General features: G+C 43.6%; 1 protein-coding gene and 1 non-coding gene across 4 annotated transcripts; both read right to left on the reverse strand.

Annotated features, from left to right (window-relative positions):
• Positions 1 to 279: 279 nt before the first annotated feature.
• LOC133241137 (serum amyloid A protein) lies at positions 280 to 11,331 on the reverse strand. 3 transcript variants are annotated; one of them, XM_061406257.1, is made up of 5 exons: positions 11,195 to 11,331; positions 3,581 to 3,826; positions 2,918 to 3,009; positions 953 to 1,091; positions 280 to 563 (listed from the first exon to the last, which is right to left on the reverse strand). In XM_061406257.1, the coding sequence occupies exons 2-5, from the start codon at positions 3,601 to 3,603 to the stop codon at positions 398 to 400; spliced, it is 420 nt and encodes a 139-aa protein (XP_061262241.1). In that variant the 5' UTR covers positions 3,604 to 3,826; positions 11,195 to 11,331; the 3' UTR covers positions 280 to 397. The 3 variants fall into 3 exon arrangements, with proteins under 3 accessions (XP_061262241.1, XP_061262243.1, XP_061262242.1); XM_061406259.1 differs by lacking the exon at positions 3,581 to 3,826 and having other exon boundaries at positions 11,195 to 11,313; XM_061406258.1 differs by lacking the exons at positions 3,581 to 3,826; positions 11,195 to 11,331 and adding an exon at positions 3,414 to 3,479.
• Positions 11,012 to 11,083, reverse strand: TRNAC-GCA (transfer RNA cysteine (anticodon GCA)). The gene has a single exon. It is a non-coding gene; the product is annotated as a tRNA-Cys (tRNA).
• Positions 11,332 to 17,020: the final 5,689 nt, after the last annotated feature.

The following is a 17,020-nucleotide window of genomic DNA, read 5'->3' on the forward strand; positions in this document are numbered from 1 at the left end:
AGACTTGGGGACAGAGAAGGGGACAGGACACAACTGCAGGGAGTGAGAAGGACTGACTGAGAAGGGCCTGGAAATGGCCCCCGTGTCACCAGAGGGGCCTGGGGAGGGAGTGGGTCTGATTAGGGAAGGCTGGAGAGGGCGTCTGTCCTGAATGATGCTGAGATTCTATCCCAGAACCAAACACACAGGCACAGGCTCAGCCTTCACTTTGGTGTCCGGCCATCAGTCCTGGAACTAACAGGCTGTCCTTATACCAAAGAATGACACACAGTCTCAGTATTCCATCTCTTGAGCATTTATTAGATCTGCTGCCTTCCGAGGACAGAGAACTCTCTAGGTCAGCGTCCCTGCCCTTGGGGACTCACTTCGCCATCCCCTGAGCAGAGAGAGAGGCAGCTCAGTACTTATCAGGCAGGCCAGCAGGTCTGAAGTGGTTGGGGTCTTTGCCGCTCCGGCCCCATTCGTTGGCAGCCTGGTCGGCCTTCGAGTCCTCCTGACCCTGGCCACTGGTCGTACCCTTAAACAGAGGGTCTGTGAATCTCTGAATATTTTCTCTGGCATCACTGGAAAGGAGGAGGGCAGGGAGGGGATTAATCCAGGACTATGAGCCACAGCCTCACCCCTCCCATCTCTCCTCTTTCCAAGGGATCAATGACTCTGAGAGGAGCCAAGGAAAGAGGGGCTACAACCCTGAGGCTCCCTGGGCTCAGCCCACCTCAGCCCTGTGCTGAGTGAACAGCACCCATAGAGGGAGGGTAGAGAGTCGCCTGTCTCACCAAGTTGCTCTGCTCTTCAGCCCCTCAGACCTCACACTGGGCACAGAGCAGGAGGGTGGGTAAGAGAAGGAGGGCCCACAGACTACAGGAAAGTTCTCCAGGGCTTGGCCCCTCCAGGTTGTCCTAGGCAGCCAAGCTCTGCTCACCCATCCCTGCATCCCCAGGGACCTTGGTACCTGATCACTTTAGCAGCCCAGGCACCCCCAGGTCCCCTTCGGGCAGCGTCATAGTTTCCGCGGGCGTGGAAGTATTTGTCTGCACCCTTGTAGTTGGCTTCTCTCATGTCAGAGTAGGCTCTCCACATGTCTTTAGCCCCTGGAAAGCAAAGCATATGGAGTAAGGATTATCAGGGGAGAGAAAACGGTGACACAGCTTACAGAAGAATCAAGGAATGAAACACCTTCCGCTGACTCGGTTTCAGCCTGTGGTCATAGCACCACGGATGCCGTAGGGTGAGAAGAGCATTCCTTATGCCCAGTTGCCTGCTCCTGGTACTGGAATGAGAGTCATTGGGGTGGGGTAGGGGAGGGGCTACAGTTGTGGGACCTGTTTGTCTGACCCCTGTGATGCTGTCTCTGCTGCATCTCAATGAGGGCTCTACCTGATATGTTTAAGGACAGAGGGAGTTATTACAGGACAGGATTCCTCAACAGCATTCTATTGAAATTTGAGACCAGGTACATTGTTGCTGTTCAGGGCTGTCCTGGATATTATAACATGTCTAGCAGCATCCTTGACCTCTCAAACTATTCCCCAGTGTGACAACCGAAAATGCACCCAAACATCACCAAACGTCCCCAGGACACAAAGTTGCCCTGGGTCCAGAACCACTGTTGTAGACAAAGCTGCATAGGATAAGCTCCAGGGCACGTGGGTGAGTGAGGAGGTGACATGCGAGACAGATTCTGAGAAAGGGGCAGACATACAGCTCCTCTGCTCTGACACCTAAGAAATGTGTTTCTGCCTCAAGAAAGGATCAACTGTGACTTGATTCCCCTGCCTGTTAGGTGAGTGAACGGAATCCTGAGAACTCTCCAGTGGACAGTACTGATGATGTGGGCTGCTTGAGGCAGTGGGTCTTTTCCTCAGCCTGGCTGCACTTTCCAATCATCTGGGGAGACACTGAAAGTCCCCTGAGCCCTCACAGCCCAAGCCAATCACCTCCCCATCTCTGGGCTGGTCTCAGGCAGCAATAGTTTTCATGGCCCCCCAGGTGACTCCAAACTGCAGCCAAGATTGCTCAGCCCTCGGCTTGAGGAAGTGGTGCTGGGAGAAGTCTACTCGGTGAGAGCCTTGGCCTCAAACACAGCTGGGTTCCCACCTCTGTCCTGCCACCTGCTGACGGGCACTCAGTCCCTGGGTGATGGACTCGGATGCTCTAAGCCTCGGTTTTCTCCCCTTTCGGTGGAGGAAGATGCCCCCTCAAGGAGGTTTTCTGCAGGTAAGTAGGTGACCAACTGTCCCAGCTTGACCAGAACTGCCCCTGTCTTCGTGGGACTGGCCCAGTTAGTGCTGCTAGTGTCCTGGAAAACTCCCCAGCCCTGGGCAGAGCAAGAGAGTGGGTCACTTGATTTGTGTGAAAGGGCTGAGTTCCTGGTGGAGGCCTTCATATGATATTAGGTGCCCCCCCCACCCCACACATACACACACCTTTATTTTTTGTAAGTTTAACAGCTAGGAAAGGGTAGGAAATAGACTAAAGCAGGGACGGTGTCACTGAGTATAGGAAGGACCGACAAGGTGTTCTGAAGGTCTCTGAATTATCCAACTAGGAAATGGAAGGAAGGAAGAGAGGAAGGGAGGGAGGGAGGAGCAGGGATGGAAACAGGAGAGGAGAACAGATGGACCGCTTTCACCCTACTTCGTGCAATTGGTCTGAGGGAAAGTTCGTTCCGTTTCAGACTTGTTTTGTGTCTTCCACTCAAACTGCTATTTCAGCTGGAAATGATGTGCGTTCTTTCTCTAGTACCTGATGGACATAAATCCTGTGCTTTTCAAACTCTCTGAAAAAAGCTCCCCCAACACCTGGCACATTCTACCACATACGGGAACACCTCCTAGGACCGCAGCTCCAACCCTCAGGGGTGTTTAGGGTGAAGCCTAGAGGCCCAAGAATGCCATTGCCCCTCCATTGGCCTTACCTTCATAAGCCTCACCAAGGAAGGACATCCACTGGCTGTGGACTCCCAGCACCAAGGAGCAGAGAATGAGGCCTGTGAAGAGCTTCATTGTGCTGAAAGGAAAGGAGAGGGTCAGGGAGACACGGACAAGCCTCGCACCCCCTCTGCCTGGGGTTTGTATGTCGAGGAGAGCCTGGCTGTTCATCTCTACTAGACTCTCAGTGGTCCTACTAGGACACATTGCAATAGGACCTTACTCGCAGCCTCAGGCCCTCAATTCTGAACTCACCAGCCCTGAACCCAAGACTGTCTAAGAGGTCACCCAGATGGCTTTGATGGAAGAAGAGGACCGTTGGGTCCAAGCTGTGTCTTACTAAAGCAGCCTGTCGTAATCAAAAAGCATTTCCCTTGCGCCACTCTGCCAGCACTGACCGTGTATTGGAGAAATAGAAATCAGAAGAGTTATGTTTTAAAGCAAATATGTTCAAAGAAATGGCTCCTTGAAGTGGTTTCTCACCTGATCCCCAGTGGATCAGAGCGGCTGGTCCCTGCCTGCTGTGGAGTGGTGGCTATATTTATACTGAGCCATCCCTGGAAGGTCGGGCGTGAGGACAACAGCTGGACTGGTGCCCGGGGAAAGTCCTGCAGGTCATTTCTCTTACATATCTGCAAAGGGTGACTTACTGGACACCGATGGTTGTCCTCATCCACAGGTCATTTCCCTGGTTGTGCAAGCCTGAGGAAATGAGGGAGGCCTGATCTGCCTGGTATCTGCTGTCAGGGGTAGAAGCGCTGAGGCAGGGTCATCTGGACATGAAGGGCGTGGAGCTCCAGGATGGAGGCCCCCTGGCGGTTGGAAGGTATGTGATTAGAGGATGCTCTTCCAGCCTAGACCTTGTTATTTTCCTGGTCATTCCCTCAGCATGGTCCCTGATGAGCCAGACAGAAGGTGTGTCAGAAATTAAACCCTTTGAGCTCATGTCCAAAGCCCTTGAGCCTCAAAACGGACAGATCAGCCCCACCAAATCGCATGGGTGGTCTGGGCTCCTTCCACCACCCTGAGTGCCTGTGCTGAGCTCTTGGCTCCAAGGCGATTGAAATCCCTCTCAGCCTCGAAGACAAGAGGTATATTATCTAAGCTGGATCCGAGATAGGGGCAATCCTGGTAGAGAGGAGTTTGTGCTTCCCCAAGCCAATCCTGGAGATGCCTCGGAGTGGGAGTGAGAGTGTTTGGTGCAAGGGGCTAGTATGTAATCTCTAAGAAGCCCATAACAGGACACAGAGGGAGGTAGCAGCGGTTACGGAACTCGGCAGCCCAACTGGGGAAGGGCCAGGCTCCCTGTCTGGGGTTGGTGGAGGACAGCTCTTTGTCTGCTGCATTTTCCTGGCTGGGGCTTGGGGTGTCACCGTCTGCCCTCTTGTCACTGTGAGTCAAAAATATCAGCAGTGTCATCCTGGCCAATGAGGCCTGTACGTGTATGAACAGAGCCTTCAGCTCTCAAAAGAAAATGTCGCTTGTGCTTCATCCTTACCAGAACATTCTCTAAAGAGAATTCTGGAGACTGTAGCTCAGTCAAGTTGACATTGTTCTATGTTGTCTAAAGACAGAGCAAACAAACAAAACCTGAAACCAAAGGAAGTTGACTCTTTTTTTCTTTGCTGGATTGTTTTGAAAGAAAGTGAAAGTGAAGTCACTCAGTCGTGTCTGATGCTTTGCGACCCCATGGACTGTAGCCTTCCAGGCTCCTCTGTCCATGGGATTCTCCAGACAAGAATTCTGGAGCGGGTTGCCATTTCCTTCTCCAGGGGATCTTCCCAACCCAGGGATCGAGCTTGGGTTGCCCGCATTGCAGGCAGCTGCTTTACCATCTTAGCCACAAGGGGTTTTTTTGAACTGGCCAGCAAATACTACTTTTTTTGACTCTCAACTCTCTGCCTGTTTAGTTAAATGTTATCTTGTCATTGTTTGCTAATGTAAGTGAAAGACAGAGTCTTAAACTTGGTTTGAATTAAAAAATCTAGCATCTGGGAGAAGAGAGACATGCCAAGATTTTCTTTTGACTTCACAAAGATTTCTTATACGTATTTATACCACTTAGGACCAAAGATTGTCAATGACATCCATAATAATGTTGTTATCAGGGCAACAAATCATCAGTTAAGACAACACAGCTGACTTCTTTTTTGGAGATTAAAAAGTACAGGAAACGCAAACAATTTAAAAGTCCAGTTACCTTATGTGACTATTTTTAAAAACCTCTTCCAAGGACCAATTTAAACTTAAATTAACAGAAACCATGTCTGTCTCATCATGTTTATACCTATAGGGCTTATCATACTCTTTGGTGAATAACAGGTACTCTTTCATGACTTTATTCATTTTACAGGTACTTTCTGAGTTGTTCTTATATGTGCTGGATGTCCCTAGCCCCATAATGTTTATACTGTAGTAATCAGTAAATCGGAGAAGGCAATGGCACCCCACTCCAGTACTCTTACCTGGAAAATCCCACGGACGGAGGAGCCTGGTAGGCTGCCGTCCATGGGGTCGCACAGAGTCGGACACGACTAAAGCGACTTAGCAGCAGCAGCAATCAGTAAATATGTATATAATACAAATAGTGACATCTCTCATTATTTAAATCTAATCCATCCCTGACAGTGTGTTGGTTGGAAAGCAGTAGTTTTTTGGAGGGTCAGGGGTAGTAAAATTTTGAATATCAAGTATCTTAATTATTTTACAAGAGAAAACATATTAATCTTTTAAATAAATAAAAATTAACTAAAAATAGCTAATTTTTTACAGATAATATCAGAAATATTTGAAAATCTGTTTAACAATCTATCAAGGATACCTAAACAATAGAAAGCAAAACAGCAATTGCCTAATTATTTAAAAATTAAAGAGCCTATTAGTGGGTGTCTTGTGCGAAACCTACACTAATACTTTAGAAATTTGGACATGAATTCCGTTTTCTTTGTGTATTGCGACAAATATGCCTATAAATTGTAAAAATTAAAAGATTTGTTAAAGATTATATAAATAATTTTGCATAATAAAGTGTACAGGAATGTTGGTGACAGAATAAGTGGAAAAAAATACACATCTAAGATTCATTTCTTTCCAAATCCAAGGAGCTGGGTGACAGTCTTTTCTACCTGCACTGGAAATTCTATATACAGATGGTTGTAAACAATGGTCTGAAGTTATAGACGATGCAATTATTGAAACACACACAGGCATGTCAAATGGATGTCTGTTTATATTGCCTTCACTTTCTATCACCCTCATAATACGAAACTATGCTAGCAGTAAAATTTTTGAATGGATATTAATGTTTAATGTGACTTGATCACTCACTGGAAATGGGTGTCACTGTTTTCTTCAGGATCCAAGTTTGGCCTTAGATAGTGATATGAACACACACCACACACATTATATGCCGGAGAGACAGCCAAGTATCTGGGAATAAATGCAGGTAGATCAGTGTGTTCAGTGGTGGAAGCTTGTGGAAGTTTATTTCCAATCACTTCCATTTTTCAGTGAAATAGGGAGCAAAGTCATCAACTAAGAGGAGAATGGAGGAGGAGGTATTGAAAGTTCAGGATAGAGGTCTAGGAGACGTCTAGGAGACGGCACAGGGAACGAGCTAGGAAGTGTAGTGGATTGCAAGGCAGCTCGAGGTTAATGACCATGAATTGAAAGTGAGACTTGTCACCGTGGTTGTGTGTTTTTCTCTGAGCACATTCAGTTGCCAAAGTACAGACCTGAAGTAAGTGGGGAGTGGGATATCACCACTCATTAAATACTTGCTGAGTTACTGAATGAATTAATGCATGCAAATGTCAAAGGAGGAATCACTTGAAGATGAGGGAGTGGGCCTTGCTGGTGGTCCAGGGGTTAAGACTCCGTGTTTCCACTTCAGGGGAGCATGGGTTCAATCTCTGGTTGGGGAACTAAGGTCCCACTGCTGCTGCTGCTGCTGCTAAGTCAGTTCAGTCATGTCTGACTCTGTGTGACCCCATAGACGGCAGCCCATCAGGCTCTGCCCATGCATGATCAAAAAATAAAATAAAGATTAGGGAGGGTTAAAGGATAGAGGGAGAGCATTAAAAAGGGAGGGTGACTGAAAGTGAAAGATGGGCATAACATATACGCCAAGATCCAAGACTCCGTTAGGACCACTAAGCATGTGGTTGCCCTGGTGTAGTAGAAGCAGATCTTTCTCTGATAATGAAAGGAAAGGAGAGAGGATGAGGAAGATGTATTTTGAGATGGAGGACAGAGAACTGAGGAAAACCAGGAACACCTGTCCTTTACCCATCGCTCATCACTCTCTGCCTATTTGCATTTCTGAGTTTGGCAGCAGAGCACAAAACCTAGGGGTAGGGACCTAGGTCTGCCTTCCTGGCCATCTGCTGTATCTCTAACACTTAGTGCAGCACCACACCCATAACAAGTTTGTTTTTATTGACTAAATCAATGAGTTTATGAAAGAGGAGACTGGTAGAGGTCATGTGAAGGTGGAGTTTGGAAATTAGGAAGAATGGAAAAGCTTTGAAACAATGATACACATGGTAGAGGATCAGTCATTTAGAGATGAATATGGACATTGTGTATATGTAGTGAAATCCCAGCCTACTTGAATGGCTGAACTTACTGTCAAAATATATATCCAGAAAGCAAACACTCTCCAGCTTCATCCTATTATTCTGCACCATCAACTGGATTATTGTGATGAAACCCTAACTGGCTTCCATATTTCCACCCTTGTTCTTCAATATAGCAACCAGACTTAAAAAACAAGACCAATCATGTCTCTCTCTGCTCAAGAGGATCTTGGTTTCACCCACAGCTGAAGCCAAAGCCCTGCAATGGCTTTCTGCTCTGTCTCACTCACACCTCATGACTTAGGTCTCTCCTCTCACTTGCTTCCCTCTGTCCACCACACTGGTCTTTTAATCTTTAAGCCCTCCAGGCACATTTCACCCTAAGGGCTTGGTTCTTTTCATCTGAACATTCTTTCTCCCGGATATTTGCATATTGGGATTTTGGCAAGAGCAAGATCTTAGATTTCAGGATGTGGGAAGGTTCAGTACAATCAATGTCATTAAGAGTGTTGGCAGCAATAAAAAGGAATGCATTTGAGTCAGTTCTAATGAGGTGAATGAACCTAGAGCCTATTATACAGAGTGAAGTAAGTCAGAAAGAAAAAAACAAATATCATATATTGACACATATATATGGAATCTAGAAGGATGGTACTGATGAATCTGTTCACAGAGCAGCAATGGAGACTCAGACACGGAGAACAGACTTATGGACAAGGGTGGGGAAGAAGAGGGAGAGGGCGAGATAAATGGAGAGAGTAGCATAGAAGTAAATACATCAACATATGTAAATAGATAGCCAATGGGAATTTGCTGTGTGACTCAGGGAACTCAAACTGGGGCTCTGTAATAACCTAGGGGGTGGGGATGGGCAGGAGGTGGGAGGGAGACTCAAGAGGGGGGGACATAGGTACACCTATGGTTAATTCATGTCGATGAATGACAGAAATCAAAGCAATATTGCAAACCAATCATCAATCAATTAAAAATAAATAAAAAAAATTTTTAAAGAGTATTGGCAGCAAATATGTAGAAATGGGCATTGTGAGTGACATGAGATCTATCAGCAAATATAATGGAGCCATACTTTGTCCCCAAACATTGCTAATCAAATTGTCTATTTCAGAAGCATCCTGTGAGCATTTTAAGTATGCAGATTCCTGGGCCAGAATCTTGAAGGTTCTGATTCAGCAAGTTTGGGGTAGACTTTAGGAATGCCTATGTCAAATCTCCCTGTTTTGGAAATCACTTATGTAGATAACATTGGTAAAGCTGGAGAGAGTAGGAAAGACTAGGACTTAGGAGAAAACACTCCAAAGTACATGGGGCGTAAAATCTGTGGAAATGACAGTGAAGGAGAAAAAAGGATGGAGCCCCTTCTTTCCAATTCTATTGTTCAGGATTGCAGGAGGTGTGCCCCATGGAAGATGGTGACAATAAAGCAGAATCGACATGGGGAAGGCAAGTTTCAGGATTTTGTAATGGGGAAAGGAAACAGGCAAAAATAAAGGGGAGTACTCTCCACAGAGCCTTCTTGCCCAGGGCTCAGAGGAAGGGTAGGAAGAGTGTAAAGAGGTCTGAGGCTCTGCTCAAGGAGCGCATAGTTTTTGTGATGTGAAAACAGGGATGGGAGAACAGGGGTAAAGGAAATAGCAGTTTAGACAACTGTTTAGTGACAGCAGGCCAGGATCATTTATTGCTTTGGGCTGATGGAGGTGCCGTGCCATGGAAGGCAGATACTTATGAGCTCATAGGAAACCACCTCCCATCCCCCCCCAAAGTGCAAAAGGACTGTAAAATGAAACAATGGGGATGCCTTTCTGATCTCCCCCTTCTCCTATTAACAGAAGTTCTAGAGCAGGGTTTCCCCATCCTCTGGGATCTAATGCCTCATCATCTGAGGTGGAGCTGATGTAACAAAAATAGAAATAAAGTGCATGATAAATGTAATACGCTTGAATTATCCTGAAACCACCACCACCCTGCCCTGGTCCACGGAAAAATTGTCTTTCATGAAACTGGTCCCTGGTGCCAAAAAGATGGGGGACCATTGTTCTAGAGAGAATGGAGCAACAGAGGAGGAAGATAGAAAAGAGAGATCAGTGAGGGTAGGTAAGGTATACTCCCAACACATGAAACATTTATAAGTAAGAAGCTGGTCTTTCAAACTGACACACAGTATTCAAGCTTGGTGTCCATAGGTCTGATCGGCCAGGTGTTTCTACCTTTTGAGATCTCTGATTACTGGGAAGGGGATCCCAATTTTCTCCTTAGGACAAGGGTGCTTTGTTTATCTATGAATTCATCTTTTTTAGAGTCACAGTCAATTCATTCTTTCTCACATGTATACCAGATCTCCTGGGAATGTCTCTCCTTTACTCATTAAGAAAAAATCCACTTCCATAGAAATAAACTTATCTACAAAACAGAAATAGAGTTACAGATGTAGAAAACAAACTTATGGTTACCACGGGGTAGAGGTGCATGCGTGCTTAGTCGCTCAGTCGTGTCTGACTCTGTGACCCTGCAGACTGCAGCCCACCAGGTTCCTCCGTCCATGGGATTCTCCAGACAAGAATACTGGAGTGGGTTGCCATTTGCTACCCCAGGGGATCTTTCCAACCCAGGGATCGAACCCAGGTCTGCCACGTTGCAGGTGGGTTCTTTACTGTCTAAGCCACCAGGGAAGCCCAAGAATACTGGAGTGGATAGTCTGTCCCTTCTCCAGGGGGTCTTCCTGACCTCGGAATCAAAATAGGGTCTCCTGTCCTGCAGGCAGATTCTTTACCAGCTGAGCTACTAGGGAAGCCCAGGGATAGAGGTGGGGAGGGATAAATTGGGAGACTGGGACTGACATATAAACACTACTGTATATGAAATGGATAACTAATAAGGACTTATTAATAGCATGGGCTTGCCAGGTGGCGTTCGTGGTAAAGAACCCTCCTGCCAATGCAGGAGACATAAGAGACGTGGTTAGATCCTTGGGTCAGGAAGATCCCCTGGAGGAGAGCAGAGCAACCCACTCCAGTATTCTTGTCTGGAGAATCCCATGGACAGAGGAGCATAGTGGGCTACAGTCCATGGGGTCATAAAGCATCAGACATGACTCAAGGTACTTCGCACACACACACACACACACACACACACGTAACACAGGGAACTCACCTCAGTACTCTGTAATGACCTATATGGGGAAAGAATCTTTTAAAGAGTGGATGTATGTGTGACTGATTCACTTTACTGTACACCTGAAACTAACACAACATTGTAAATCACCTATCCTCCAATAAATTATTTAAAAATGAAACAGTCCACTTCCAAACTTCTTTCTATGGAGAAGCTTTGTGTATGTGTGTGTGTGTGTGTGTGTGTGTGTGAAGTCGCTCAGTCATGTCCAACTCTTTTCGACCCCGTGGACTGTAGCCCGCCAGGATCCTCTGTCCATGGGATTCTCCAGGCAAGAATACTGGAGTGGGTTGCCATTTCCTTCTCCATGGGATCTTCCCAACCCAGGGATCGAACCTGGGTCTCCTGCATTGCAGGCAGACGCTTTATCCTCTGAGCCACCAGGGAAGCCATAGAGAAGCTTTAGAGACTATAAATGGCTCACTCAAGTACCAAAACCAAGTATACACACAATGCCTTGGTCAATGCTCTTTCTACTCCAGCCCCTTGCCCCCATACCTGAGCAATGCTCTCTTCTGAGGAGTGGTGTACCTCTTAAAAATATGAAAGATAAGTTACAGTAATTCCAGGCTGGATGATTTGGTTTGGGAGAACACCACTGGACACAGCGACCTCAGCTTCAGACAGCAGAAACCAGAACTTTGCCCTTTCCATTTCCCATGCTTATCTCTGATAGAAAGTCTCATTACAAAACACCAGTATACCTTCCCAGTACAGATTGTGACACAGAGTTCCCATCACAGACCCTAAAACCCAGCCACCTGGGCTTGGAAGCAGCATTAAGAGCCAAGCCGTGGATTTGGGCACACCTAGAATGACTTCTACTCTGTCAGATACTCATACTGTGGAAGAGTGTTTACTGACCTGGAGAAGCATAATTAACATCTAAGGGGAAAAAAGTGAAATAGAATATGATCCCATGTTTGTTAAAAGACATTCTCTCAGTGTGAAACAGAACCTAGGAATTTGCACATCAAACAATATCTGTGCTTCTAGGTAGTGGTAAATGTTCATCTTATTCTGGGTTTTTAGAATTTCTACAATGACATGTTCATTCTTTTATTCATTCATCCAACCTTCAATGCAACAGCCACTACGCTAGATGTTGGGCACATGTTGCAGGGAGAGGGGACAAGAAATAACCAGATCCAGGCTATGCCTTCATGAAAATGAGACTTGTAATTGGGGGAAATGATTATACATGCATAGAGAGAAAGCTCTTATTTATTTGATTATAAAATCAGTTAGATTCCAATTAATAAAAGGGAAAGATTATGTATAAAAAGTATAGTGAAAGAAAAGGGAAGGCAAGGTGTCACTAATCACCATAAAATTATCTCCTCCCAAGGAACAACAGTCCTCAGATGCTAACTTCATTACTCATTCCCATCCTGTCTGCCTTAAAATTCATAAAATGAAGAATAGCTCAGCTGCTAGAGGAAACTGCCCCTTTATTTCCTCCAGCCAGCGGGCTCTGCATTACTGCAGTAGGGAAGATGGGGGAAATTATTTTCTTCCTGTTTATTCTACTTAGCAAGCTCACCATTACACATGTAAAAAGACCATCGATTTAATTAAGGATATGGACTCCTAATTCTGTTTGGTGTGCGTCCCTTCTTGCCAAGCCCACAAACTCTCATGAAGAGAGAACACGTTCCTACTAGCATAGAATCTGCTTTTTCCAGGCACCAGGAACTTCCCATTCGAACCTGTCTGTACTTAATTCTGAGTCTCTTCCCCCAAAGGCTGCTGCTGGCTGAGGCTATTGCTCTTCTGAAGCCTCCTGGTCTCTAACTGATGGAATGGGTCAAGATAAAGGATAGGTATGGAGGAACATGCTGGGATTATGTCACCAGCCCACCATCAGCAACAGGCCACGCTGAGAGTCAGCAACTGATGCTGTCTCTTCATACAACTTACAAAAAAGGCTCTGATTGTGTTTTTTTTTTTTTTTTTTATTCTTCCAATTTTATTTTATTTTTAAACTTTACATAATTGTATTAGTTTTGCCAAATATCAAAATGAATCCGCCACAGGTATACATGTGTTCCCCATCCCGAACCCTCCTCCCTCCTCCCTCCCCATACCATCCCTCTGGGCCGTCCCAGTGCACCAGCCCCAGGCATCCAGCATCATGCATCGAACCTGGACTGGCAACTCGTTTCCTACATGATATTTTACATGTTTCATTGCCATTCTCCCACATCTTCCCACCCTCTCCCTCTCCCACAGAGTCCATAAGACTGTTCTATACATCAGTGTCTCTTTTGCTGTCTCGTACACCGGGTTATTGTTACCATCTTTCTAAATTCCATATATATGCGTTAGTATACTGTATTTATGTTTTTCCTTCTGGCTTACTTCACTCTGTATAATAGGCTCCAGTTTCATCCACCTCATTAGAACTGATTCAAATGTATTCTTTTTAATGGCTGAGTAATACTCCATTGTGTATATGTACCACAGCTTTCTTACCCATTCATCTGCTGATGGACATCTAGGTTGCTTCCACGTCTTGGCTATTATAAACAGTGCTGCGATGAACATTGGGGTACACGTGTCTCTTTCCCTTCTGGTTTCCTCAGTGTGTATGCCCAGCAGTGGGGTTGCTGGATCATAAGGCAGTTCTATTTCCAGTTTTTTAAGGAATCTCCACACTGTTCTCCATAGTGGCTGTACTAGTTTGCATTCCCACCAACAGTGTAAGAGGGTTCCCTTTTCTCCACACCCTCTCCAGCATTTATTATTTGTAGACTTTTGGATCGCAGCCATTCTGACTGGTGTGAAATGGTACCTCATAGTGGTTTTGATTTGCATTTCTCTGATAATGAGTGATGTTGAGCATCTTTTCATGTGTTTGTTAGCCATCTGTATGTCTTTTTTGGAGAAATGTCTATTTAGTTCTTTGGCCCATTTTTTGATTGGGTCGTTTATTTTTCTGGAGTTGAGCTGTAGGAGTTGCTTGTATATTTTTGAGATTAGTTGTTTGTCGGTTGCTTCATTTGCTATTATTTTCTCCCATTCTGAAGGCTGTCTTTTCACCTTGCTAATAGTTTCCTTTGATGTGCAGAAGCTTTTAAGGTTAATTAGGTCCCATTTGTTTATTTTTGCTTTTATTTCCAATATTCTGGGAGGTGGGTCATAGAGGATCCTGCTGTGATGTATGTCGGAGAGTGTTTTGCCTATGTTCTCCTCTAGGAGTTTTATAGTTTCTGGTCTTACGTTTAGATCTTTAATCCATTTTGAGTTTATTTTTGTGTATGGTGTTAGAAAGTGGTCCAGTTTCATTCTTTTACAAGTGGTTGACCAGATTTCCCAGCACCACTTGTTAAAGAGATTGTCTTTAATCCATTGTATATTCTTGCCTCCTTTGTCGAAGATAAGGTGTCCATATGTGCGTGGATTTATCTCTGGGCTTTCTATTTTATTCCATTGATCAATATTTCTGTCTTTGTGCCAGTACCATACTGTCTTGATAACTGTGGCTTTGTAGTAGAGCCTGAAGTCAGGTAAGTTGATTCCTCCAGTTCCATTCTTCTTTCTCAAGATCGCTTTGGCTATTCGAGGTTTTTTGTATTTCCATACAAATTGTGAAATTATTTGTTCTAGCTCTGTGAAGAATACTGTTGGTAGCTTGATAGGGATTGCGTTGAATCTATAAATTGCTTTGGGTAGTATACTCATTTTCACTATATTGATTCTTCCAATCCATGAACATGGTATATTTCTCCATCTATTAGTGTCCTCTTTGATTTCTTTCACCAGTGTTTTATAGTTTTCTATATATAGGTCTTTAGTTTCTTTAGGTAGATATATTCCTAAGTATTTTATTCTTTCCGTTGCAATGGTGAATGGAATTGTTTCCTTAATTTCTCTTTCTGTTTTCTCATTATTAGTGTATAGGAATGCAAGGGATTTCTGTGTGTTGATTTTATATCCTGCAACTTTACTGTAGTCATTGATTATTTCTAGTAATTTTCTGGTGGAGTCTTTAGGGTTTTCTATGTAGAGGATCATGTCATCTGCAAATAGTGAGAGTTTTACTTCTTCTTTTCCAATTTGGATTCCTTTTATTTCTTTTTCTGCTCTGATTGCTGTGGCCAAAACTTCCAAAACTATGTTGAATAGTAATGGTGAAAGTGGGCACCCTTGTCTTGTTCCTGACTTTAGAGGAAATGCTTTCAATTTTTCACCATTGAGGATAATGTTTGCTGTGGGTTTGTCATATATAGCTTTTATTATGTTGAGGTATGTTCCTTCTATTCCTGCTTTCTGGAGAGTTTTTATCATAAATGGATGTTGAATTTTGTCAAAGGCTTTCTCTGCATCTATTGAGATAATCATATGGTTTTTATTTTTCAATTTGTTAATGTGGTGTATTACATTGATTGATTTGCGGATATTGAAGAATCCTTGCATCCCTGGGATAAAGCCCACTTGATCATGGTGTATGATCTTTTTAATGTGTTGTTGGATTCTGATTGCTAGAATTTTGTTAAGGATTTTTGCATCTATGTTCATCAGTGATATTGGCCTGTAGTTTTCTTTTTTTGTGGGATCTTTGTCAGGTTTTGGTATTAGGGTGATGGTGGCCTCATAGAATGAGTTTGGAAGTTTACCTTCCTCTGCAATTTTCTGGAAGAGTTTGAGCAGGATAGGTGTTAGCTCTTCTCTAAATTTTTGGTAGAATTCAGCTGTGAAGCCGTCTGGACCGGGGCTTTTGTTTGCTGGAAGATTTTTGATTACAGTTTCAATTTTCATGCTTGTGATGGGTCTGTTAAGATTTTCTATTTCTTCCTGGTCCAGTTTTGGAAAGTTGTACTTTTCTAAGAATTTGTCCATTTCTTCCACGTTGTCCATTTTATTGGCATATAATTGTTGATAGTAGTCTCTTATGATCCTTTGTATTTCTGTGTTGTCTGTTGTGATCTCTCCATTTTTGTTTCTAATTTTGTTGATTTGATTTTTCTCCCTTTGTTTCTTGATGAGTCTGGCTAATGGTTTGTCAATTTTATTTATCCTTTCAAAGAACCAGCTTTTGGTTTTGTTGATTTTTGCTATGGTCTCTTTTGTTTCTTTTGCATTTATTTCTGCTCTAATTTTTAAGATTTCTTTCCTTCTACTAACCCTGGGGTTCTTCATTTCTTCCTTTTCTAGTTGCTTTAGGTGTAGAGTTAGGTTATTTATTTGACTTTTTTCTTGTTTCTTGAGGTGTGCCTGTATTGCTATGAACTTTCCCCTTAGGACTGCTTTTACCGTGTCCCACAGGTTTTGGGTTGTTGTGTTTTCATTTTCATTCGTTTCTATGCAAATTTTGATTTCTTTTTTGATTTCTTCTGTGATTTGTTGGTTATTCAGCAGCGTGTTGTTCAGCCTCCATATGTTGGAATTTTTAATAGTTTTTCTCCTGTAATTGAGATCTAATCTTACTGCATTGTGGTCAGAAAAAATGCTTGGAATGATTTCTATTTTTTTGAATTTACCAAGGCTAGCTTTATGGCCCAGGATGTGATCTATCCTGGAGAAGGTTCCATGTGCGCTTGAGAAAAAGGTGAAATTCATTGTTTTGGGATGAAATGACCTATAGATATCAATTAGGTCTAACTGGTCTATTGTATCGTTTAAAGTTTGTGTTTCCTTGTTAATTTTCTGTTTAGTTGATCTATCCATAGGTGTAAGTGGGGTATTAAAGTCTCCCACTATTATTGTGTTATTGTTAATTTCTCCTTTCATACTTGTTAGTATTTGTCTTACGTACTGTGGTGCTCCCGTGTTGGGTGCATATATGTTTATAATTGTTATATCTTCTTCTTGGATTGATCCTTTGATCATTATGTAGTGACCTTCTTTGTCTCTTTTCACCGCCTTTGTTTTAAAGTCTATTTTATCTGATATGAGTATTGCTACTCCTGCTTTCTTTTGGTCCCTATTTGCATGGAAAATCTTTTTCCAGCCCTTCACTTTCAGTCTGTATGTGTCCCCTGTTTTGAGGTGGGTCTCTTGTAGACAACATATGTAGGGGTCTTGTTTTTGTATCCATTCAGCCAGTCTTTGTCTTTTGGTTGGGGCATTCAACCCATTTACATTTAAGGTAATTACTGATAAGTATGTTCCCGTTGCCATTTACTTTATTGTTTTGGGTTCGAGTTTATACACCATTTTTGTGTTTCCTGTCTAGAGAATATCCTTTAGTATTTGTTGGAGAGCTGGTTTGGTGGTGCAGAATTCTCTCAGCTTTTGCTTGTCTGAAAAGCTTTTGATTTCTCCTTCATACTTGAATGAGATCCTTGCTGGGTACAATAATCTGGGCTGTAGGTTATTTTC

Source organism: Bos javanicus, chromosome 29 (assembly GCF_032452875.1).
Source record: "Bos javanicus breed banteng chromosome 29, ARS-OSU_banteng_1.0, whole genome shotgun sequence".
In the NCBI taxonomy this organism is placed as follows: Eukaryota; Metazoa; Chordata; class Mammalia; order Artiodactyla; family Bovidae; genus Bos; species Bos javanicus.

Coding starts and splice junctions, on each gene's coding strand:
- LOC133241137 (XM_061406257.1), bottom strand. CDS start 3,603: ATGAGGACAACCATCGGTGTCCA. Junction 3,010..3,580: donor AGGACAACCATCGGTGTCCA/GTAAGTCACCCT, acceptor CTTTCCTTTCAG/CACAATGAAGCTCTTCACAG. Junction 1,092..2,917: donor CCTTGGTGAGGCTTATGAAG/GTAAGGCCAATG, acceptor TTTGCTTTCCAG/GGGCTAAAGACATGTGGAGA.